The sequence below is a fragment of the Ischnura elegans genome, chromosome X (assembly GCF_921293095.1).
Source record: "Ischnura elegans chromosome X, ioIscEleg1.1, whole genome shotgun sequence".
Taxonomy (NCBI): Eukaryota; Metazoa; Arthropoda; class Insecta; order Odonata; family Coenagrionidae; genus Ischnura; species Ischnura elegans.
The window spans coordinates 107,568,925-107,594,070 of NC_060259.1; the positions used below are offsets into that span (position 1 = coordinate 107,568,925).

Here is a 25,146-nt window from a genome sequence, read left to right on the forward strand (position 1 = left end):
GAAGCGAAGGTGCGATAAACGAATGACGGTCTCAAAATTTTCGTGACGTTATCGCGAAATGACGTTAAACGGGGTGACGTAGAACGAGGACTCACTGTACAGTTAGTTCTCTTCTTACGCACATTCGATTTACGAACTATCAGAGATGACAGCATTCAATAATTTCAAATTTCGAATTTGGTACCTTTTGATTTGGCCGTTGCTACGCCATGCCGCGTAGAGGAAATCGTACTCTAGGCATAATCTGAACAGAGTATCATTCATTCCTGTGTGAAGTTAGGAACTGTTCAGCGTTTCGCCCGTTGTTCCTTGCCGCGGAGAGCAATTTTTTCGGCTCCGGCTGCGTTGCACGCCCAGCTAGATCAATTCGTCACAATCGTGAGTTAGCGCACCCCCAATCGCTGTCCCCCAAACGCACCTCACACCATCGCCTAGTCATACAAAGTTGTCAAATGCATACAGAGCAGCGAAATAAGTCTGATCCACTAAAACATGCCCTTCCTTCAAATCCCTAAAACAAGTGATTCTTCCACTGGGTCCTTCACGCTCTTCGTCCTTTCCGCCTCCTTTCTTCACGGAGGCCATTATAGGCGTTTCACTTTCTCACCTGCCCTGACCCAGAATATCCGTCATCAGACAACTCTCAGCGGCCAGACCGTAGGTTTTTATAAACTTAGGAACAAGGTCTTGGAGCGCATCTAATTCATAAATCGGACTTAATGTACTCGGGAGGATATCAACCCTCGATTACATCATGCCGCATGCCGAAACTGAAACGAATTTTCCTGTTTATATATATTTCCGCGTAATTTAATCGCATTTGTCACATACAGTTTTTTTCGACAATTCCTAAAAGAAACGTTCATACGAACTTCATTATTACGAACCTCTGGATTTTCGGTCCCATGAACTTCGTAATAACGAGAATTTATTGTATGCTTGACTAAATACCTCATTGTCCGTTGATGGTCTTCCTGCAGGTCGCAAGGGCTCTGATCCAGCATAAATTTCTTCTTTGGGCATGTACAGGCGGTCCTCGACTTTCGTACACTCGACTTTCGTACAATTCGCACTTTCGTACGTTCAAAATCGACACCTTTTACTTGACTTTCGTACGCTAAATTCGGACTTTCGGACGTTGGTTTGTAATTTTTTTTTAATTCCCGCGATGTTTATTGTGCATCCCAACATTCAATTGTTTCAAATGGCAGTATATGCGAACAATACGAACGTATATAATAAAGGGAATTGTTAGTAGTTGACTCTAATTTAGGTGATTTATTTGGGAGAGAAACTGCCTGCTACAGACTCCTTTATCAAAAGAAGAAGAAAGCCTTCATTGAAGATATTTTTCAAAAGAAGTTGACTAGACATCATCAAATGGCTTTCAATAAAACTAGTAAGATCTTCTTTCTAATTGTGTTTTTTCGTTTGAGTGCTGTTTAATTCATGTACACCTTCAGCAACGATATTGCACAAAATATCACCCTAATTCCATTTGTCTTTTGTCTTTTTTGAATAACATGCGAAATATACGCGATCACGAATGTCACCTGCCAAATGTCGAATTTTGGTGTAAAAATTAAAAGGTATCCAGAGTGCGGGTTCAACAACTACATTTTGTTATGCTTCTTGATATGTCTTTTTATTTATAGTGGACGTAATAAGTGGAATGTCAACTTAAACGCCAAGAGGAAGTTTCACTCGATAGCCAACGGAGTTCTCGTTTTTTAAACTTTTATTTGCATTTTCTGCATATATTCGAAAGAAATTACAGTGCAACCTCGATATAACGACACCCCACGGTGCACTAATAAACACTCGCTATAGCGAATTGTCGCTTTACCGGAGGTGGAGCAAATAATAGCCAATATACCTGTTGCGGACAGATATACAGAAACAGGAGTGGTGCGGCGACAGATAAACATCTATCCGATAAACGTAAGCATAAATCCAGACGAAAGGCGATGTTTTTTGCATCACTAAATTTCCTTACTCGAACAACGACTAACTATTCAAACCATTTATAAGCGCCGCACTGAATAAAAATCATGGAAAGCATTGTTTCGTCAATCATTATGCTAATGCATAACCGACGAAGTCATTTTTCTATGCACTTAATTAGTTCATTTACGTGATCATTCTATTATTTTGGTATTTTCCACTGAAAATTCAAAAATTAACTGACAAAACAGTATCGCGGTTATTTAATGCCTCAAAGGTTTCCATTGGTGTATGTTTATTGTTTCTGTACGTTAACTGGCAGTGAAGTGAAACAACGCATTACATTTGTTTCTACCGGTGGAAGGTTGTATAACGCTCCCGCCTTGGAAGACTTTTTCTATCAGATAATGTAATATCTTCATCATCTACGGTAAAAAGTTTGCTAAGCTTGAAAAATGACGTGATTAAAATTACCGTTGTTGAAAAAAAAGTTTCTTTTTGAGTGTTACGCTCGCGACGTATTTGAAATGATACACCGAGTTTACCACGGCACTGCAAACGAGAGTTAGTTGTTCTGTGAGTTCTTCCAGCGGCCACCAGGGGATGCTCGGCTACCCACGTAACAAAAGAGAGCGCCAGTACGACTCCGACCAATGACCCGAATAGTTCACCCTTGTAAATCCGCAACGGAGAATAAATACGTCCATCCGGACAATTCACGCTGAGTATCATTGCTTCGTACATTCTACATCATCGCTAAGGCGCACTACCTACCTTTAGAGGCATCATTGCAAGAAATACCTCATACTGCAAGGGTTTTGTCGGGGAGTTGTATGTAAAAAAAAGTTCCGTTTCGTCTATGTTATATGACGCGGGGAATACTTCTAAAGATACTTATGATCGGAGTCCTCTCTTCCACGACTTCAGGTTTACACCGCAGGCATCACCAGGGGAGTTGTGAGGGGAGATAACGCTTTGGTGCTTCGCATTAGTATAATCAACCTTCCGCACTCTTAAAATTCTCGATTCGCAATCTATCCCTAAAATACTCCGCTTCAGGCTTGGGCGTAGCCCCTTTCTCAGAAGTTCCCGCAGATTTGAATGGGCAAAACCACCCGAACAAAGCTCCTTATAACTCTTCATCGTCTGCATTCCTTGGGCGCTTTTGTTTTTTTTAATTTTGCAGAGCGAATAGGAAGATGAATTAATTTCGACACTCATATTACTCCTTTATTTTTATTTTCTCGCTTAGACGTGTTTGGTGTTTTTTGGCCATGGTGACTGCCATCACATGCTTTCTATTCACGCAACTCACGGACGTGCGGGTATGCTGCCGACTGCTTTCTGCCGCCCGAGGAACAAAAGAAGATGAAGCATTCGCCAAAAGAAGATGAAGCATTCACCAAAATTAACTACTTATGTATCGAACGACAGTTTACCACATAAATTTGAGACTGAGCACTCCATTAACTTAATATCTAACAGATCGCTAGCAATTACAGAGGTTAAGGAGTCTTGATGAAAGTCTTCCGGCGGTGAAACCCTCGCTATGGCGAGAGCCAACACCAAAAGGGTCTCGTAAAAACGAATTTTTTAACACGCTTATTGTAGGGTCAATTGACGGTGCATCGGCTATCTCTCGTTATAGCGGGAGTGTCGCTATAGCCCGTACTCGCTTTAACGAGGTTCCACTGTAGATGATTTGAGGAGTTTTATGAACATATTATTAAAATTAAGTCAATTGAAATGAATTCCATGAAAAAAAAGGTTTTAGTACGTATTTTCCGCTCTTTGGGAACGTAACTCCTAATTAGTATGGAAGTCAATGGTTCGACTTTCGTACATTCGACTTTCGTACACGTTTTCGGGAACGCATTGTGTACGAAAGTCGGGGACCGCCTGTATTACTATTTATTTTCATCGTACCTTTCGCGAAAAATGCCCAAAGGCATTATTTAATGAGTTAAGAGGAAAAATTGGTCGTTGCCTCGTAAGACTTTGTGTTATAGCGGGGCCCGGCATCATGGCTAAATGCGCAATTTGGCCATGCCCCCCTTGCTTCACTTCCCGCAATTGGAGAGGATAGGGCATAGAGATAGGAGAGGATAGTAGCCCCTACAGTAACCTCTATAATCTTTCACGCACACAAACATACTTTCATTCTCTCATATCTCAATAAAATAACGTGAAAATGTCATCATTTGAATGTTTACTTCTCTGAAAACATCGAAGAGTATTTCCAATGCACGAAGCTAATTAAAAGTGAGCTTTTATTCAGCCAACTCAGTCATTAACGTGCAACAAAGTTAGTGGGGAAAAGCTTTCAATGACGCAATATTCATTTACATTTGCACACAATATGAGAGAACGAGAAAATGCAGCATAATAAAATCTTTGTAAAATACAACACCGTAACCACCAGGAACATATAAACAAGTACACAATTAATATCGTCCGTCAACTTTTTCTTCACTTTTTCGCAGCGTTCATTGCTAACACTTAAATTTCAATGCCGTTACGTGGGTACTAACCAATTCTTTTCCCCAATAATGATTTCTGCTCGAACTTCATTTTCTTTTAATTCCACAGCTGGAAATGTCCAAACTTAAGGATACAATTTTTAAATAGTTGAAAGTCGAAGTTCGGGTGTGCATGCTGTAAAACAAGCTGTATCATACAGGAGTGAGCGCAACCACTTCCATTGCTAGAACTGCAAATTGTCACGTTGATTGCTGACTTGGGATTTATAAGCAAGTTTTCTACAGATATTAATGAAAACTCCTTCGAGGAATGAAAAAAATGGGTCACTTTGTTATGTTTCGCACGTAAAAAACTCAACAACTATTCGATATTTTTTCTACTATAGGTTGTACGAGCAAATATCTACTTCTTTGGATCATTTTCGGTCAACAACAGCCCATCTGATATTGTGAAGAGATTATGCTCCCCATCAGCAGTACTGGTAGAAATGTTTTGATTGACAATTTGTTTGCCAGTTATTGTTTAGTAAAATGAACTCTTGAAATTCTGACTTGCCGTGGTTGGAACAATTCGCAAAAATAAGCGGGAATTGCCTTTTTTCGTTGAAACAAAAAAATCTATATGAAAAAAGAAATGTTTCCTTTTTATGACAAGACAAAATCGGGAGTAGATACACTACATCAGTTGTGCACGGCATACAATGTATCAAGAAATGCACGGCATTGCCCTATGACAAGTATTTACGCTATGCTAAATATTTCTGTGGTAAATTCCTACATTTTTTACCTCGGAAACAAAAACTTAGAAGTAAAATCTCGGAGAGTGTTATTTAGGCAATTGTCAGCTGGGCTCGTAGATGAACATGTGAAAAGAAGGGGAACCATAAAAACACTCCCCAAAGAGTTAGGGCTAATTATAAGATGAGCCTATCAAGACTAACAGAATAGAATAACCAAAGGCAACTAAAAAAAACAGAGAACCCATAGTGCACTGGAATTAGAAAAAGGTGTGCAGACTGTGGATACACGAAGAATATATTTACAGGATATGTCTGCGAAAATTGTGGAGAGTGTATTTGTCTCGAGCATATACATTTCTTGTATGACGCATGCTTGCAGAATAATGTTAATTTCTAATTTTACCTTATAATGTTCTTTCTATCCTAATATTAACACTGTGTAGTGGTTTTGCAAGTCAATAAATCAATAACAAGAAATGGTAATCTATTTAATATCACACTTGATATGAAGTAATAATTACATATTTTATCAGACGTAAATGGACTTGATTTTCATAAAAAGGACCATTTTGGGATTATTAGTTTGATTTAAACAAACAAAAGAGGAAAAATAATCGACTTTCATAGGTGAGGACCTCAAAAAGGAAATAGAGCCTGACAGGCTCAGCGCGAGTCCTGCAGGGTTAAAACACAACTGATCCCCTACACCTATTATTTATTTGATACTGGTTCTGGAAGGGTGATGACTCACTTTTCTCTTCCCGAGTTTCCTCGATATTCCCCAAGCCTTCCAGGCTTTGCTCCGTTTGCTCCAACCCCGGGTGGTTGTTGAACAAGTTGGCCACAAAAGCCAAGTTAAGTTTATAAATTCCATTCACCACATCATTTGGAGTTACAAAACTTCGACATCCAAGCTTAGCAGCTTCTTGCAACATCAGTTCAGCACGAGCTAAATGATCAGGTTCCTAAAAATAAAGCAGACACTATAATTAAACCATCAACCCACACAAGTATGTGACCAGAGAAAAATTACGCAAAGAAAATGCAAAGCTAATGGAAACATGAACTATGTACTACCTGTATTCATTTAACACACAGTCAACACAGACATGCAAATGTATTTTTATGGCTAAAGGGTAGTTCACAAGAGCACAATGTTGTGCATTCTTTCCGTGATCCAAGTATCAAAGCCTTTGCAAATGACCTTAGTTGTCGAGGCACCCTAAACACAAAGTATCAAAGCCTTTCTCTTTCATTGTTTGACACCATTTGCAGCACTGCCGACAAATTTTTGGTATATTGAGTGGACAACAGCTTTACATAATCAAAAACCATTTCTAAGCCATCTCATGGAAATCACAGGGCCATTGTCAGCAGCGGGTAAATAACTCTTTAGGCAGCCAAAAAAAATCTAGATACTGCATGACCTAACATGTGTAGTTCTTTTATCCCTGCATCATATTATTTAAAAAGGAATCTTTTTGCAAAACTGTACAGCACTATCCAGCTATTTCCAAAATTTAGTACTTCTCTTTCATTCCCCCTTACTTTCAATTTCTAAATGAAAGAAAGCAACTTTTGCAGAATGACAGGATGTGAATAATTACAGTGGAAGCTTGGTTTAACAAGTGCTCATGATCGCTTCCTAATTTGGCAACTCCTTATATCAGAAGATGAAGAATAAAGCCTCATAATTCCCACATTCACCTTTACTTGCTGCATTTCTTTCGTATCAGTGCTTTTCTATTAGGAATAATACCTGCATTTACCTAACTTGTAGTTCACATGTAAATTTTCAAATGAAATATCACAAAATAATTTTTGGTGCTCATTTCCGCATCCATGGCTGTGTCACACAGTGAGTAGCTGCGTGATCACGGACTAGGGATCATTCAGGATTGGTAAGTTGCAATAAATCATTGCTCCAAGGCAGGAACCATATATCCGACACCACACAACAGGTGCATCAGAAAAAGTTACATGAGAGGCAGTCGTTCATAGTAGGATATATTTCCCTGAGCATGCAACACAATCATCCATGAAACTCAAAAATAATAAAACAGAATTCTCTTGTGAAGGTAAGTTATATGAGATTGAAAAATTATGCCTCCTGAAGCCACAAATGTGCAGTTCTTGGATACAAGCACTTAAAGCCACAGATATTTTCACAGGCGAGGTTGCTATTGCTCATTCCCATAAGTCAGAGTTGCTCAACTTTTGTTTTCACACTCAGGGGATAACTTAGACAATCTGACATGAAAAAAAGCTTCTGAAAGCAGTAAATGAAGATGTCACTGAGGCAATTGTGTTTAATTTAATTCAGGTTTACAGATGCAGGTGCAGACTGTTGTCAACCAGATTCTTTTCTGCTTGTGTATTTTCTGACCAGTCTATCCCATGCAATCCCATGCAAATTCTAACTTGAATTTGACTAACCATGCTGATAGACAACAAATTAGTTTGTGCCGAGATCCCTGCCCAGCTCTAGCATGGTGCAGGTGAGTCTGATACAAGGCCTTAGCAGGCTATTGACACTGCCCTTGATCGATGACTGACTGAGACCGAGTCCTCCACCTGTATGAAACTATGCTCGCCTTAATGCTGCAGATCTTTCATAAATACTCCATGTCAATACTCCATAAATACTCCGCAAGCTGTCACATTCAGTAGAGTTAACCTTACCAATTGAATCTGTGCAGTTACATGTATTGTAATCATAATGTTTGGTGGTTGGCCAAATAAGCATTGCACACATGGTTTCACAAATAATTATTTCTGTCATAACCAGTACAATGGTGATCCCCATTCACTTTCAAGCAGTTATGCACCTCTCTGAAGAGTTAAACCTCATAATACCACAGGGACTTCTTGGCCTTGCTGCATCTGTATATTTTTACCTATTAATCATAGGCTCTTGATAGTAAACTGCCTATCACTCGTTATAACATGATTCTTGCCATATGCTGTACTCACTAAAACAAGCTTCCACTGCACGTAATACTAAAGGAAATGACCATTTACTATTTTTTTAAACATTTCATTCCCAACTACTAGCTTCAACATACTGTATCATATTCAAGTACATTGAAACTAATGGTTACAAATAAAAATTTATCCAAAACCCCTCCACACCCAAACTGTACAGCATGCGCTTGGGCACTAGATGAGGCAGCACTTTAATTTCCAGCATGCCAGAAAATTAGCACTGATGCTCAGCAATGAGATTTCAATTTAGATTCTGAATACATGACTCAGCGCTAAATATACTGCAAGTCATTATGCATCTTGTTTCTCCTCTTCAACTCCAAAATATATAAAATGCATACAAAAGGTGTACCAAAACTCCAAGAGGTTGAAGAATTCAACAAATATTGGGTAAGGTTCCAATGAACCCAGATTCCTGAAGATAGGTGAAAGAGCCTTAGCCATACATGCAATGAGGAGAGAGCACTTTCAATGATGGAAAAGTTGTGTAATTATGAAAGAAATGAAATGTGGTCATAAAAGAAAAATTATGAGCCTGCATTGACTTGCACTTGAACCAAGACCCCTGATTGTGAATCGACATTCATGAAACCTTCTCTCAGTACACCAGATGGCTTGGAGGACGGAGATTTTACACGCTACCAGGACATACAATCTGAAGAGGCAATTTCCTCACAAAATTCAACGAAGGGTAGAGACAATTATGTGAAGGATAGGGTATGTATTCCTCCAGAGGTATGCTTAAAGAGTATTGTCATGGATTTTATAGAATTTCTTAAGTACTTACTATTAGTGAAGAGTTAATTTCTTAAGGGAAGGGAGACAAATGCAAACAATTGCTGGTGCTACAACAGTTAAAGCAGTTCATGGATGCAAAACTACATGGGAAAAAGTTTAACAAATTACATACACCAAATCTTTTCCATAAGCTAGAATGCTGTCGTGGTGGTAAGGCATGCAAGTTCCTATGAACCCTAGAGCTGCTCTGGTGGGAGAGTAATTCTCAATTACTCCTGGTAGGGCCATCCATGCCATATAGGCTGAAGGGTAGGAGGCAGACAGAAGGTAGTTAACCAAATAGTGTTAGATTAAAAACCCAGCAGGAATGGAAGTGGGAAACCCCACCATCTATATCTCCCCAAAAAAATATGAGGTGCAATCACATAAACCTTGGAAAGTCATAGAACAGGACCTGTCCACAAAGTGTCGGTTTCATTCACAGCAGCAAGGTTGGCAACAAGCAAAACCCTTGCAAAGATTTATCATCAGCAGCAGCATCCAAGAAATAAAACAAGAAGACCAAGAAGATGGAGACAAAGGCAGCAATGAATACAGGGACATGGAATGCTATGACAATTATGAGGGTGGGTATGGTAGAATAGGATATCAAAAGGGGAATGGAGACAGGGAGAAAAGATACATTGGGACTGTGCAAGTTGGAAGGATAGCGGTGATTACTGGAGTAGAGGGGACAGGGTTGTGCTTAGTGGTGGAAAGGAAAGTCAATGAGGTGTAGCTTTGGTATTCAACGGGAAGCTCAGTAAGAGAGAGGTACGCATAGGTGAGGCAAGCAAAAGGATTCTGGTGGTAGGAATTGAGGGGTGATCCACCAACCATCTGCACCTCGATTATGTAAATGTGACAGCGACCACGGCGATAGATGACCATCACGTTCTCCTATCACGTTCCGCTGTATCACGCGATCATGTAAGCCACCGTCATCGCGCGTATCATACAGGTACGAGCGCGTGAGGTTGGTATCATTGAGAAATCTGAAGAGCCAATGAAATCCTTCGACACATCCCTGTCCGAGAATGCGTCGTCTCCAGAGAGTTTGAAATAACAATAACAAACAACTAAAACATATAATGGAGGCAGTTCAAAGCTAAGTACTTCGCTTCGCCAATAGATAATATTATCAATAAGTACTCCTATTATGGTAAAGTTATGGGGAAAGTGTAGTATTACTTTTCGATGTGTGATAACGTAATCCATTAAGCTAATGCTTGCCGGGAGATGCTGCAGTCATTATATTCACTATATCGTAGAGAATGGCCGAAAAGTCGTGATCTTGGATTGAAACTAATTAATGTTGAAATGATAATGGAAGTGTAATCGCGCTAGCGATTTGAATGTAAGTAGTTAATAGTTGATTTATGATGATTAAAAGTCGAAAAGGAGTTTAACGATGCTGATATGTTGGAGAACGTACTTGGCAAATGTTGATAATTTAACTTCGATATAAAGTAATTGACGTTTGAATCACGGATGTACTTCAATTAGCAGTACTTTCCAATTTGCTGTGTGAAAATAAAGCTGCTCAATCGAATTCACCACCATGCGCATATAACAATTGAACAACGTGGACAACTATAAAGTCAACAGAGCACTCCAGTTGAAATAATTAAGAATTAAATTGGTTTTTAATCGATTATAGGGCATTTTAAATTAAATAAACAATAATGTTTTGCTAATGTATGCATTTAGTGCTCGTTTTAATGTCAGCATATGCTTGTCACCAAGGGTTTCGAACGTGATAGGCCAATGACGCTCGCAGCGTGATAAAGAGAGCGATCACGGTTTCATAATCGCTGCTATCACCTTCCGTCGTGGGAATCGCGTTGCCCCTGGCAACGACATCGCTCTCACCCTTCTCACAGTTACATAATCAGGGTGCTGGTGGTCCAAGTTTACATGCCCAACACCAATCATAGGAAGGATGAAGTAGATGAGGTGTATGAACAGCTTACACATATAATCAGGGAAATCCTAGGCAAGAAAAATGTAGCAGTGATGGGGAACTGGAACGCCTCAGCTGGGGAAGGGAGAGGTGAAAAGAAAATGGAAGAATTTTGACTAGGAATGCAAAACCACCAGGGAGAGAAAGCAGTAGAATGTAGAATCTGAGCTTTTCCCGGCGTATGCTCTGCAGGAATATTTCTCGGGTTTCCCACCGGGTGTCGTATCGGGTTGTAGTTCCCAACGTTTCCATGACTAAGTCCGTCATCGTCATCAGGGGTTAATGTTGAGCCAAGTTTTTTCTCCGGTATTTATACTCATGAGGGCCGTGCAAGTGGGCCCTGATTGGTCCTTTCTGAATTGGGATGATTTATAGTGATTGATCACTGACTTCCACGTATTACTTAACTGGAAGCCTTTGTCTCTGTTTAGGTTCTTTTGGTGTATGTTGATTTGTATGGCTTCTTTGACAATTCGATCCTAGTAGTTGTCTGTGCGGCATAGCACTTTGGTACTTTTAAAATCTACTCGGTGACCGAGGTCCAGGCAATGCTCCGCCACCGCTGATTTCAGTGGGTGGAACAAGCATATGCATCGTTCGTGTTCCGTCAGCCTTTTTTCTATGGTGCGGCCTGTTTCCATTGGGGAAACGTTTACATTGGAAAATACGGAGGGGAAGGAGCGCGCTCCCTCCCCTCCGTATTTCAAGCTACGAAGCTATGAGCGAAGGAGCAAGGGACGAACACGTCCGATCTTGCATGTGACTTCGTTGCCTTCAAAGCGAAGTGGCAAAAGCGCAGCAATGTGATATACGCAGTTTGCGGTGCCTGAAGTAACCAGTCCGTCTCGTCTTGTTTGAATGCACTTATGCTACGCTTGTTTCTTCCGAAAGTGTGCTGTTTGGACTATTTTGAATATTAGTAGCCTTGTTGTAACTATATATCTTTGAGTCAAAAGATTACAGCTTAAAAAACTTAAATTCTGTCAGATATGCGTCGCGTTAGATCTCTTTCTTTTTTTGAACCTCGTGCGTGTCATACAATTATTGAAAGCTATCGAGATATCTTTGGGCTCAGTAGATGACTCGCCTTGCATTTGGCCTCCAGAAACTGGGAGATCGATCAAAGTCAGTTGCTGAGACGGGGTAGGGATGAAACACGTTTCCATTGTTCCCCTGTAACTTGATATTTTCCTGTGGGGTCTCGGAAAGGAAAGAAAACGGCAGAGGCATTGGCTGATGGAGGTCCGAGTGTGGCTCCGTTAAATCTACGACGTGCTTATTATCCTACGGCACTGACATTGCCCCGATTGTTGTCCAAGTTCTTGGGAAGGTTCATGCTATGTGCCTGTTGTGTTTTGCCTTATAATTTTCCACAGCAGCAATTCTATTGCAATACTTCTGCGAGAGCATTTAAACAAAATCGTTCGTGAATAGGACATGCATCGTAGAGCAACGGCGTATGCGAAGAGAGAATCGGAACTCTTTCTACTCCCTCTAATGCCGCTATTACCGCCGCAGTTATCAAAATTTCCTCTTTCAATTAGGATTAAAAGAGGAAATTTCGATAACAGTCGAAATTCCAGGCATACGTCTGCAACACCGCGCGATAGTATTAAAAAAATTCTGCAAAATTTTTTTCTTCATAGCTTCGATGCTCAAAATAGGGGTGCGCCTCTTACACACGCTTATACGGCAATGTCATGAACATAAAATAATACATAAAATGAGCATGAAAAAAAAAATAAACAATGGGCACTAACTAGTAATCCTGTAGTCACAAGCAAAACCCAATCACAAAACCATAGGCTATATGCATTACTCTTTTAGGTTTTCATAAAAAAACTGCTGTTATGCTAGAGAAGAAGTTAATTAGCATTCTAAAACCCTATCTATGAAAAAGGTTAACACAACCTATACCTTGGAAAATTCATAAGAATCACCAAAGCTATTCACTGTTTTGGAATTATATATACCAAATAAATGAATAAAAGAAATAATAATTATTCTGAGGTAAAACATAATTCAATCACAGAAATGCAGAAAATATGTAATCTCATTCTTTGACTATTCATTTTTTTATTCATGCAGCTGATGGATATAAACAGCTAAAAACCTTAGTTGATACCTATGATAAAGGGCAGTCCATTAAGGGCATAAGCCCATCAAATTCAAAACATGAAGACCACTACATTTGCTTCAATAACCTGTAAAATGTACCCAAAAAGACTACACATTTGCTCCAAATTTAACACTGAATCTCACTTCACTACATTCTCATATGCCCTTCAACACATGAATTACTGGTAGTTTCAGCCAAACTTGGAGGAACATGCCCACACTGAAATTAACTATTCTGATTTATAACTTCATGGGCCAAAACCCATAAGTTATAATTTTACTTAGACTCTAAAAATTACAACCCCCAACAGCAAATCATACTTGTGTTTTCAGTGAGTGAAATCCAGAGAGGAAATAGAACATGAGTGGGCTAAGATTTGAACCAGGATCTCCAGACTTTGCGCTAGTTGTTCAACAGCCTGAACTATCAAGGCTTTTTCTTCCGCCATAGAGTTTTCTATTGGCTATAGAGGACGAATTGTAAGACATTTCACCAATAAAAATGAACTAACAATAATAGCTCTTTGTATAGCAGTAGGCTTTTCCTATACCAATAGTTAGATGCATATGATATATTTTCACACATGGATTATTATCACAACAACTATGAAATTCAAGTCTCTATCTAATAATCCAATAATACCTTTAAACACTCTTAAAAATAGCAAAATAACAAAACTTGTATGACATAAGACTTGACTGGATGGTAATTACATACATCCCTTATGCTCGAGTCTTTTTTAAATAAAAATACAAGTGTAGTAGGAAGAATTTAAAGAAAAATCCCTTCAACCAAGATTAAAAAGGCCACAAGGGAGCATCACTGTCATCGTCAAGTGACCTACATCAAGAGGTTGCAAGGGTTTCAACTTCACGCCATTCAGCAATGCATTTCTTATCAGGCTGCCGAGATTCATTAATACATAATTCTAACTGGAAAAAGGATGCTAAAGAAAAACTTTCATTGAGCACTACAAATAACTTATTATGAAAAGATATGCAACTTCTTCCTCGCCATTGCCCACGATTAAATCCTTACATTGAGAAACTTTACCCATGGGACTTTATCCTTTTCTCCCTTGGCATTTCTGCGACATCCCATCACAGTGCCCTGATCTGACTTGATGTTCCCAAATAAAATGTTCAGAGGAACTGTATGAACAAACAAAATTCTCCCCCTCTTTCAGTTGCATATTCCTCCAATTCCATTACGTAATGACTGTGTAATTCATATTCCCCAATGCAGCCTCTCCATATCTCAACACCCTCCTTTCCACTGATTCCCCTCCTTACATTACTATTCCTATCTATTCCTCAACTTCACCTCCTCTGCCACCATTTTCAAATCCTCCACAAACAACTCCACGCCCTCAAACCCCTACTTTTATCTTGATGATTTGTTATTTGTGTATATTGTTCCAATTTTTTTAAATGATATTTGATTGGTCAATTAAGTTTTAGGCCTATTTTCTATTTTTGGTGGTGAGTAACTAATTTTACAAAGTTCAGTGATCAATGAATTACTCCAAGATGTAATGACAAAATCCTTGACCAAACTATTTTGAAAATTATTCTTCTTCCATAAAATGTATTATAGACAATATTCAGGTGTATTCAGGTTTAAAAAAAGGGATTTTCCATTCAGAATTAAATGGATGGCCTCAGTGATAAGGGGTGAAGTCCTTGCCTGTCAATAAAGTAAAAGGTTTGACTCCCACCAGGGTAGGTAGCCCCTACCCACCGCATAGGTGTTTGTGACATTTATTGTCGTTTGTCATAAAAACCTGATGTCAAAGGCCTCTCTCTCTCTCTGCTGTTTTTGGGGGCAATGGAGACAAATAAGTAAAACTTTAGCAGAACACAATTCTGATGGAGAGAAAGGGTGCACTGGGACTTTTGAAGAACAGTTGAGCATTAAACAGGAACAGGGTCTAAAAATGAAATAAGGGCTAATGCAGAAGAGTGCTAATCGGAACAGCATTATTCAGGGAGTAGGTATATTTTCATTAAAAAGCTGTACTGTGTGTTCCAGATTTTTGGAATTGCCCAATAATAAGTACAAATTTCTCAATAGATCAAGAAATATGCCTACAGGTGAGAAAATTTAAAATACCAAGCCAAAGCAAAAGGATATTGAATCACCAAGTTCTCAACAAGTAAAGGGTCCATGAAATCATGCACAGGTACATAATACATCAACAGGGGAGGAGTTAGGTATATAATCACAAGGAACAAGCCTAACTTTGCTGTTAGAAAAGCTCAAACACAAAAATTAAGGGTCTCAAAAGAGCTTACATAAGTGCATACATCATCCAAAGAGACGGCATAATTGGCACATGAGCCAAAACATTTGAAACATGAGTCTGTAAAACAAATTGTGATAAATTAGTATATTCCACTTCAGTATATTTCAGACCAGGTAAAATACTATAGGGATGAACTAATGGAATCAAAACAAACCTATTTAATATTTAAAGAGATTACAGGCAGTCCTTGACTTTCGTACACTCGACTTTCGTATAATTCGTACTTTCGTACATTCAAAATTGACACCTTTTACTTGACTTTCGTACGCTAAATTCGGACTTTCGGACATTGGTCTGTAATTTTTTTAAAGTTCCCGGGGTGTTTATTGCACATCCCAACATTCAATTGTTTCAAATGGCAGTATATGCGAACAATACGAACGTATATAATGAAGGGAATTGTTGGTAGTTGACTCTAATCTAGGTGATTTATTTGGGAGAGAGACTGCCTGCTATAGGCTTCATTATCAAGAGAAGAAGAAAGCCTTCATTGAAGATATTTTTCAAAAGAAGTTGACTAGACATCATCAAATAGCTTTCAATAAAACTAGTAAGATCTTCTTTCTAATTGTGTTTTTTCGTTTGAGTGCTGTTTAATTCATGTACACCTTCAGCAACGATATTGCACGAAATATCACCCTAATTCCATTTGTCTTTTGTCTTTTTTGAATAACATGCGAAATATACGCGATCACGAATGTCACCTGCCAAATGTCGAATTTTGGTGTAAAAATTAAAAGGTATCCAGAGTGCGGGTTCAACAACTACATTTTGTTATGCTTCTTGATATGTCTTTTTATTTATAGTGGACGTAATAAGTGGAATGTCAACTTAAACGCCAAGAGGAAGTTTCACTCGATAGCCAACGGAGTTCTCGTTTTTTAAACTTTTATTTGCATTTTCTGCATATATTCTAAAGAAATTAGATGATTTGAGGAGTTTTATTAACATATTTTTAAAATTAAGTCAATTGAAATGAATTCCGTGAAAAAAAAGGTTTTATTACGTATATTCCACTCTTTTGGAACGTAACCCCTAATTGGTATGGAAGTCCATGGTTCGACTTTCGTACATTCGACTTTCGTACAAGTTTTCGGGAACGCATTGTGTACGAAAGTCGGGGACCGCCTGTATTTGCGAAAAATTCTTGGCTTTCCATATTAAGCTTGAACATCCACACTGCCATGGAAAAATACATCTGACAAATATAAACTAAATGACGTTTATGCTCATTTTAGACACAGCTCACATAAAACAAACCAGCTATACAAAAATCATTTTTTTAAAGCACAAGTTCATAGAATTTGGCTAACTATTTCATCTTGTTGCACTATAGATGAAAAAAATAATCAGTGCAGAAAGAGAATCCAGCATCCAAGCTAGTAGCTAAATTGATATCAAAAGCTGTTTTGGCTATGAAAAGAAAGACCTTAAATAAACAATTTAGCTTCTAAATGAGAAGTCTCACTGTAAAAAAATTATAATTTGCATCAGCATACTAATGCAGCAAGAAGCATGGACAAGCACTATTATGTTACAAGAAGCACTACACCTAATTCTGGAACCTAAGCTTAAGTTACATATCACTATGTACTTCTCCGTTTATTTATATATGGAAAATACTCAAAAGATCCCAGTAATTTTCATAACGGCTACCTGGAGGGAGGAATCAAATGATACCATAATCTCAATATCCCCTATCAGTATCAAGGAGATAAATTATTATTACTACATATGTGTGTGGATAAAATCCATTGATGTCTGCTTTAAGAAATGTTATGAGAAATTTTTCAAAGAAGAAAAATCAAGTTTGCAAAATTTAGCAATATTTATTATCAGCTCAAGATATTAAACAAATCACCAGTGCTTTCACTCTACAGGAAAGCAGAGGCACAACTGACCCTAAATTAATATTACCCGAAACAAAAAATTTCCACTAAAAGCAATACTTATACATAATTATAAAATAACCTTAGAGACCATTTTCAACTTTTTAGCCATGATGGATTACATATATGAATGGCATTGCTGGCAATAATTTTTCAGCCAAAATTAATATTGTGCAAGCTGTCCATCTCATGATAAAAATAATGCTGAGAAAAATACTCCACAAGGCTTCATTTACCATTCCTTTATTTATTACTGCACAAGTTTCTGAGGGTTGTGGCATTCCATGCACACAGACAAGCACCGCTCAACCCTACAAGAATACTCTTTCTCTAAACGCACCAATACTGACAGCATCATAAAAAATGCACATAATAAATGTGCGAAAAATCCACAGAGAAAAAATCATTCACCTTGACCGGCGAATTCATTTTTTTCTCTGTGGATTTTTCGCACAATTGTGCATTGCGGGTGACTCCCGTAAAAGTTATCACCGTGGCTAGTCCCGGTATACTTAAATTCACATAATAAATTCTATACTTGAAAATTTTCAACACTTATTCTTATACATGTTCCAGAATTCCAATATTATTTCTACATTTTCATGAGAGGATATTGATTACCCCTTCCCACGCATGCTAGCTTGTATTATATTATGCAGATATCTCGAATTCCTTAAACTCAACCTCGTGAAAGATAATAAAATTTTAACAAAAAATTTCCCGAGATATTATTCTGACAGATAGTTCCATCCAACAGATAACAACTGCAGGTACAAATACACATCAGCTCTTCCTCATATACACAAGTATTCAGGGTTATAATTTAGTCAACCATGTAGAAAAAATGAGGACAGGAGATACGTCTATTTGGTCAATTGAGTCACCATCTACAAGATGATGCCAACTGCTGAATGAAACCAGTCATCATTAAAAAGAATACACTACAAATATGTATAAAGTATACTAATTACCTCAATATAGATATACTTGAATTGGAGGCCTAGGTATAGACAAACTCGTGTGAAAGAAATAAGAAGTTATAGTTGAAGTATCGACTGAAGATGGAATAAGAAATATGTTTCATGAGAACCAAAACCCTGAATATGCCCTTCACCATGCATAGGATATAGATTCTAAAGTACTGCAAGAAAATGAAACAATTTTTTTTTTTAAATTGAAACATATGTCTTCCCAACTACCACAGCACACTATTAACATGAAGAACCTGAACCGGAGAATATAAATGTTCAAAAATATTCATTGACTCACCATCAATGCCATCATTGACACACCACTATCAGCAGGAGCAATTTGCTTAATAAGGTAGGTGTATACTTCAGAATCTTGGATATCACTCTGAAAGTTATTACAGCGCCTAAAAAAATACCAGTAAAATGCAAAAATAAAAGAATGTTCTGAAAGTTACAATTCCATGCAAACACATGCTATATCAGAATTCAGAATACCATGTTTGTAGACCGACAACAGCTTAATAAACTTATGAAAACCACTCACATGGGAAGGAATTACAATTTTTTGTAGGTAGTTAACCAAGAGCCATCTCTCATATTAAAAAACATTGGATTTGCATCACACTCATTCTGTGGAATATTGCGAATTATGAATGATATAATTTAAGGGGTCCCATTAAAAGAGTGACAACCATCACACCTAGGGTTCTGAGATACATATTCACATTTAAACTTGGTTAAAGCCATAAATATTTGCAATTATTTAACAACCAATTCAACATATTAGTATTAAGTCCATAAATTTAAATGTTAAATCACATGCAAGGTTTATTCCTAGATAAATTAATATGGCTCCTGTATTATTTTTATTGTCAATCCAGTTTTGCCTAAAATGATGCTTGGCACTCTTTTAACCCAATTAATCCCAATTAATCCCTTTTAATCCCTTAAATTGTCATATATATGTCATTGAGTTGAAGAAAAAAATAGGGTAAGTAGAGGTACATTTATGTGACTGCTATAATGAACAAAATTTTCTCACAAGCTAGTTTTTAACCTGGTAACACTTGGGAAAAAAATTTCTCCAAATAACATGGTTAATTAATGTTTAACATCAATATTCATTTTTATACTTCTAGCCCTATTAGTTATTAAAACAGTGCCTGGTACTATATGGTAACTCTAGGTGCTTCAGGGGTGAAAAATTTAGATTTGAAGAACACTCTGAAATTCAAATGATAATGTCAATAACCTAAATATTTCAATTTTTTGCTTAACACTGTTCTTTACATTAATCTATGATTAAAATTATTTATTCAATAAAGAAATTAACTTAAAAACAATTTATCAATATAGTCAAAAAACAATAAAAAAGGCACAGAAATCATTTTAAGTTTTCAATCAGTCACAAATAGAATTAAGAGAAACAGTTAATGCATGCAATGCATGGTACTTAGCAACATGGCATTCAATTAATTCATATTCTTGGTATTTCAAGAATTTTACTCCAGCCTTGATGGTTAAAGAACCATTTTCATACACAAATTGTCGCCACCAGTACATGATTGATTTAACATGTACCCATCATACAGGCACAATGAGGAAACGAAAACTTGGAACTGGTAGTGGTTTGATATTTACGTTGTAATTAATTATTTTTCATGCAGAACTTTTATTACGTCATATCACTCCAAAAAGCAGCACTGCCTCCACATATGACTGATGGAGTGAAGATTAGCATCTTTATCTACCACTGCAAGGACCAGGGTTCAAGGCTTCGTATTGGCAGTATATTATATTGTCTCCAATTTCATCATTTGGCACCCAGTTACAATTATTTTTAACTGTGGCAAGCATAGGTAGGAGAAGAATTTTCTATCACCGTACAGGCTTTTATTAAGGTATTTAAGCAGTCTGATTTTGAAGATGGAGACAGACAGAAAGACTGCACTACAAAGAGTTGGTGTGCACTAAAATGTTAATGTTTTGCATAGCTTAAACAAAGGGCAGAAGAATTCCTGGATAAGGACCAATTTGGATTTAGAAAAAGCATGGGCACAGATAAGCAATTTTGGCTCTTACGCTGCACCTAGAGAAGGGAATAGAGAAGAACAAACAGACTTTCATAGAATATTTTGATTTAGAGAAGGCATTTGATAACATGGAATGGAATTCAATGCTTAGAATTCTGTAAGAAATCAGAATGCTTTACAATGATCGTAGAATTGTTCATAGAATGTATAAAAACCAAATACCTGTGATCAAATGTGGACCCAACGATGGAGAAGCAAGAATAGGAAAAGGGGTGAGACAAGGGTGTGCACTTTCCTCCTTAATTTTTCAAGTTTTCATCAAGAAAGCTACCAATGGAATCAAGGAGAAAGCTTTGGGTGTCAATATCTACGGAGATAACATTATCACGCTGCAATTTGCTGACAACATAGCATTCATAGATGAGGCAGAGAAGGATTTGAAGAAGACTTTGACATATATGGAAAGAACAATGGCCAGATATCAGCTGAAAATCAACAAAAAAATGACTAAGGTAATGGTGTGCAGCAAAAGAGAGGTGGTGAAGACAAACATGAACCTAGGAAAGCATAAGCTAGAAGAAGTGAAAGAGTTTTCTTAGCTGGGAAGCCAAATTACCAATGATGGACAAAGCAAGAAAGAAATAGTCATTAGAATAGCACAGGCAAAAAGGGCTTTCTGCAAAAACGAGAATCTTCTTACAGCTGAGAATACAAGCATAGAACTAAGGAAACAATTCATCATGTGCTACATATGGAGCATGTTTCTCTATGGAAGCGAGGCTTGGATGTTGACAGCAGCAGAGAAGTCAAGAGGGGAAGCATACCGGAGTGCTACCAAAGAATGATGAGGATATAATGAATCGACCACGTAAGTAACAAGGAAGTGCTAAGAAAATTGGGAGAAAAGAGAAGTCTCCTAAAAACCTTAATCAGAAGATGGGACAACTTAGCAGGCCACATAATGAGACATGATGGCCTGATGAAGACAATCGCTGAAGGACAGGAGGAGGGGAAGAAGGGCAAGGGACGGCCCCGAATGAGTTGCATAGAATAGATTATAAAGGATGTTAATGAGAATAAATACGTCGCTATGAAAAGGTGAGCGGAAAGGAGAGAGGAATGGAGAGCTGTGTCAAACCAATCATAGGATTGTTGACTAATGATGATGATAGCTTAAACTGATTAACTTCCAAATTGAAAATGAAAACGACTTTTTGTAGGAGCATTTAACATTAAAGCTCGAGGTAGGTGGCAACATGCACACAAATATACTAAAGAATAACACAAAACACATATTAATTACCATATCTATCAAACACTTGTAATTCACATTGCTGAAAAAGGAGTTTACTAACGAAGAACCTAAACAAAAAAAGGACCATTCCAAAGTATTATTATTTCCATTTAAAATATTAAAAAATAAAAGTATATCATTTAAAATCAACTATTTCCTCCAAATGTGTCTTTTGCTCACCAATTCCCAAAACCTTCAGTAGCCCTTCCTCCACGAATACAGGCAGTCTGCGCGACCGCCTGCAAATGTCACTTCTTTGGAAAAAGCCACAGTTAGGCTCCCATTTAATCTTTCGGCATGTTTTCAGGGAGGGTAACTTTCAAACATTTCAGGGTGCACAAAAGATATGCCAATGCTTCGGCATTCCATCCTTCAACAGGGGCATTGAGCTAACTTACTTAAGCACTGCACATTCCTGTCAAGTGCTAGAGTGGTCAAAACGTGTTATTTAAGTTATTCACTCTTCCTGGTGACCATAGAAATTCTAGAGAAAGCTGAAATTTTCCTTTCTGGCCTTCCTATTTCAGCGTTTGGAATAAGACAGCATAAATGCCTAAAATAGCTATTACGACAATTAAAAATTCTTCTTCTACCCAGGCTAACTACAATTGATATTAAATTGTAGCTGGTTGCCTATTGAAGAAATTGAAGACTACAAAAATAACTGCTGTGATGGGCCGCAAACCCCAACGGCCCCCAACGCTGGGAGTTAACAATGCCAATCACTACACCATAACCCACATGGTAATAATGTAGCTATTTAGGACTAATATTAAACATATCAAAATTACAAAATGGAAAATAATTAGTAACAGCCAAACTAAGGCCCATTCAAAGAAACCACTACCAGTTCCAAGAAGCTTTTAGCATTCCAAATGCTATAAAAAATTTGGCATTGAAATAGGTGCTGCAAGGTACGTGGTCTCCCATTGTAAGTCAGGAATCAAAACATCAAAGGGGATGGAGTTACTCAACTGGTGGGAGAACCAAGAAAATTTCACACATTAATGTGTCAACTCTGCACACATTTAATTATTCATTAAAAAGTATGATATTGTGAAATAAAAAACAGCAAAATACCAAAGCTGCTAATATTCACACATCTATGCTGAAACGCATGCTGGTGCAAAAGCATTACAGTGGAAGAACCTAGGAGTACCATATGGTACCGGAAAAACATTGAACACCCAAAGCTGGAGAGGTCCACATCAACAAACTATCCTCAATGTGAAAGCTGTTTTATTCATGATCTATAATTTTTTTTAAATATGTGCATATTGGGGAACTACCAGCTAAATTAAATTATTCTAAAGGTCTGCAATGAAAATTCCAATATTTTAAGATAACTGAAAATAGTTCATTTTCAAATGGCTGTTGACGCGTTAACCCTTAGACTATGGGAACATTTTTAAATGTTTTGTATGCTGACTGCAGTGAAAATGTTTTTATACGTTTGACAATTGCTCGACTCCCTACTTCAGTTTCCCAAAATGTTTATTGCTACCCAGGCAGAGCCCAAGTGCACTTTCCCTCGTGCACTGTCGTAGGGATTGCCAATACAGCATAACTCTCCCCAGCCATCCCAGAAAAACTAAACGTTTATAAACATTCCCTAAGTGTTAAATATATAATTTTAAAAAAGCTAAATTGCCAGTATCACATACTTTAATACCTACTAATTAATGTCAAATTCTTAAAGCAAAATAAAAAATCAACATGTATCAATACTTGATTTAAAAAATATATAACCAGCTGGTACTGCATAGTACCACTTGACGTTAACGGGTTCATGTATTTTTCTATCTACCCACTGCTTATTTAGGCCTTACAAAAAAACTTTTATGAGAACTAAATTAGACTACCATTCTTGTTACAAACTGAGAGTGAAATTTGAAGGAATGACATCATTAATTTACTCCAGTGGTTAAAAAATCATTAAATCAGGCAAGCATTTGAACAATGGAGGCAACTCATAGCGATACGCACATGCATTTTGAGACTCAGCAGCCTCATTCTTACCTATGGACTCCTGCCCTTTCCAGGTGATGATTGACCCATCTGAGCAGGATAGCCTCAGGAGACAGCTTCATCAAGTCTTCAATTTGCTCACCAGTGTTTAGTAGTGTGGTTAACCCAGGACAATTCTCCAAAGTTATTTGATTGAATAATCCAATCTATCATCAAAGAAATGGCAAATTCATTTAACTCAACCCATTATGAATAAAATTCCTGAGAATATTATGAATGTACCAAGTATTCTGCTTTTATTTCCAAATAATTTGAGAAAGGAAACAAAATATCTAAATAATATTTCTCACATAAAAATTGAGTAATTTTGAATTTAAGAACTTGTTTTATATTAACAAAAAAATTGCTGTATTCAGTTATTTAAGCTCATTCTAGCCACTTTTTGATCTGATAGATAATTTTCTCTAAAAATAAATTGGGTACAGATTACATCATGAAGAAGAAGAATGAAGGTAAATAAAGCATTAAATGCAGTATAGAAAGAATTTAAATGCCAAAAATGATTTTACACGACAATATACACACTGCTGCAACACAACAATAAAATTGTTTCAGATACACAGTTTTTAATAAAGTATATTTCCAATGAATAGAATGCAAATAAATGTTATTGATGTTTAGAGCAGATCATATTCTCATCAAGGCTTCTGGATAAAACACAATGACACCAGAATTCTGTTCACTAAAATACATTTAATGAATGCAGTTTCTCAAGAGTTTATAAAAATATAAAAACAAAGACAACTCCCAAAATGTTTCGAACAATTATCAGTAACTTAATATCACTAAAGCAACATCAAATATATTCTAAGAAATCTCACACCTTATGAACTTCAAATAAAATATATCGTTACCCTGATTATCTGCCAAAGAAGGCCAAGCACCAAGTGTGGTGTTCCATTAGCTAAATCATGTGCATCTATGTTCACTATGTTGCATCCTATGGCTTGAGCAGAGTTGAGGGCTAACGTCAAATTCTCATGTTTAGTGTACAAGGTTAAGTTCTTTTTGTTGATAGCTCTCTCATCAATTGTGTCCGGACAGGAATGATTGATAATTTTACTGAAAAATGAAAGAATTGATTAAGTGATACAATATTCACTACAGCCACTTCATAGCAAGCCTGCCAATAACACAGGACAATATCAACCAAATATTTATAGAGATCCATTACTGAAAATAATGGTAAATATGACTTTAAAACCCTACAAAACTAACAAGACAACCCTCAATCTTGATATTGAGACTTAAAATACACATGGTACAGCCAATTAATCTTCATTCCATCAGTCATCACTAGCTGTAATCACAAATACCTAAATGCATTTAAAGCAAGGCATGCTATAAAACATCGCTTTCAAACAAAACTACTCAAAGACACGGGACTAAATTAAAGCGATGGCATTGGGAGTGATTCCATGAAATGAGACAATATTGTCGACACGAAACAGTCGAGCTTGTTCATAATTCTCCATTTTTTTGCTGTGATCGCAGTTTTCCCGCTTGTTGCTGTTGTGTGCCGAAGCGATGGGCACTGAGGCCCTGTCAAGTACCTCCGTCCGGACCCTTGAAAATGTCGGCACTCGGCAAGTCGCGATGCCAAGGAGAAGTGCGCTGC

General features: G+C 37.4%; 1 protein-coding gene across 3 annotated transcripts in view; it reads right to left on the reverse strand.

The window, feature by feature from the left end:
• LOC124171925 (plastin-2) overlaps window positions 1-25,146 on the reverse strand; it is a 156,526-nt gene that overhangs the window by 23,778 nt on the left and 107,602 nt on the right. For all 3 annotated transcript variants that reach the window (XM_046551352.1, XM_046551353.1, XM_046551354.1), the window contains exons 4-7: window positions 24,383-24,590; window positions 23,520-23,674; window positions 18,472-18,577; window positions 5,916-6,129 (exon numbers count right to left, since the gene is read on the reverse strand). In XM_046551352.1, the coding sequence (XP_046407308.1) occupies window positions 5,916-6,129; window positions 18,472-18,577; window positions 23,520-23,674; window positions 24,383-24,590 (683 nt within the window). The remainder of the gene's footprint in view (window positions 1-5,915; window positions 6,130-18,471; window positions 18,578-23,519; window positions 23,675-24,382; window positions 24,591-25,146) is intronic.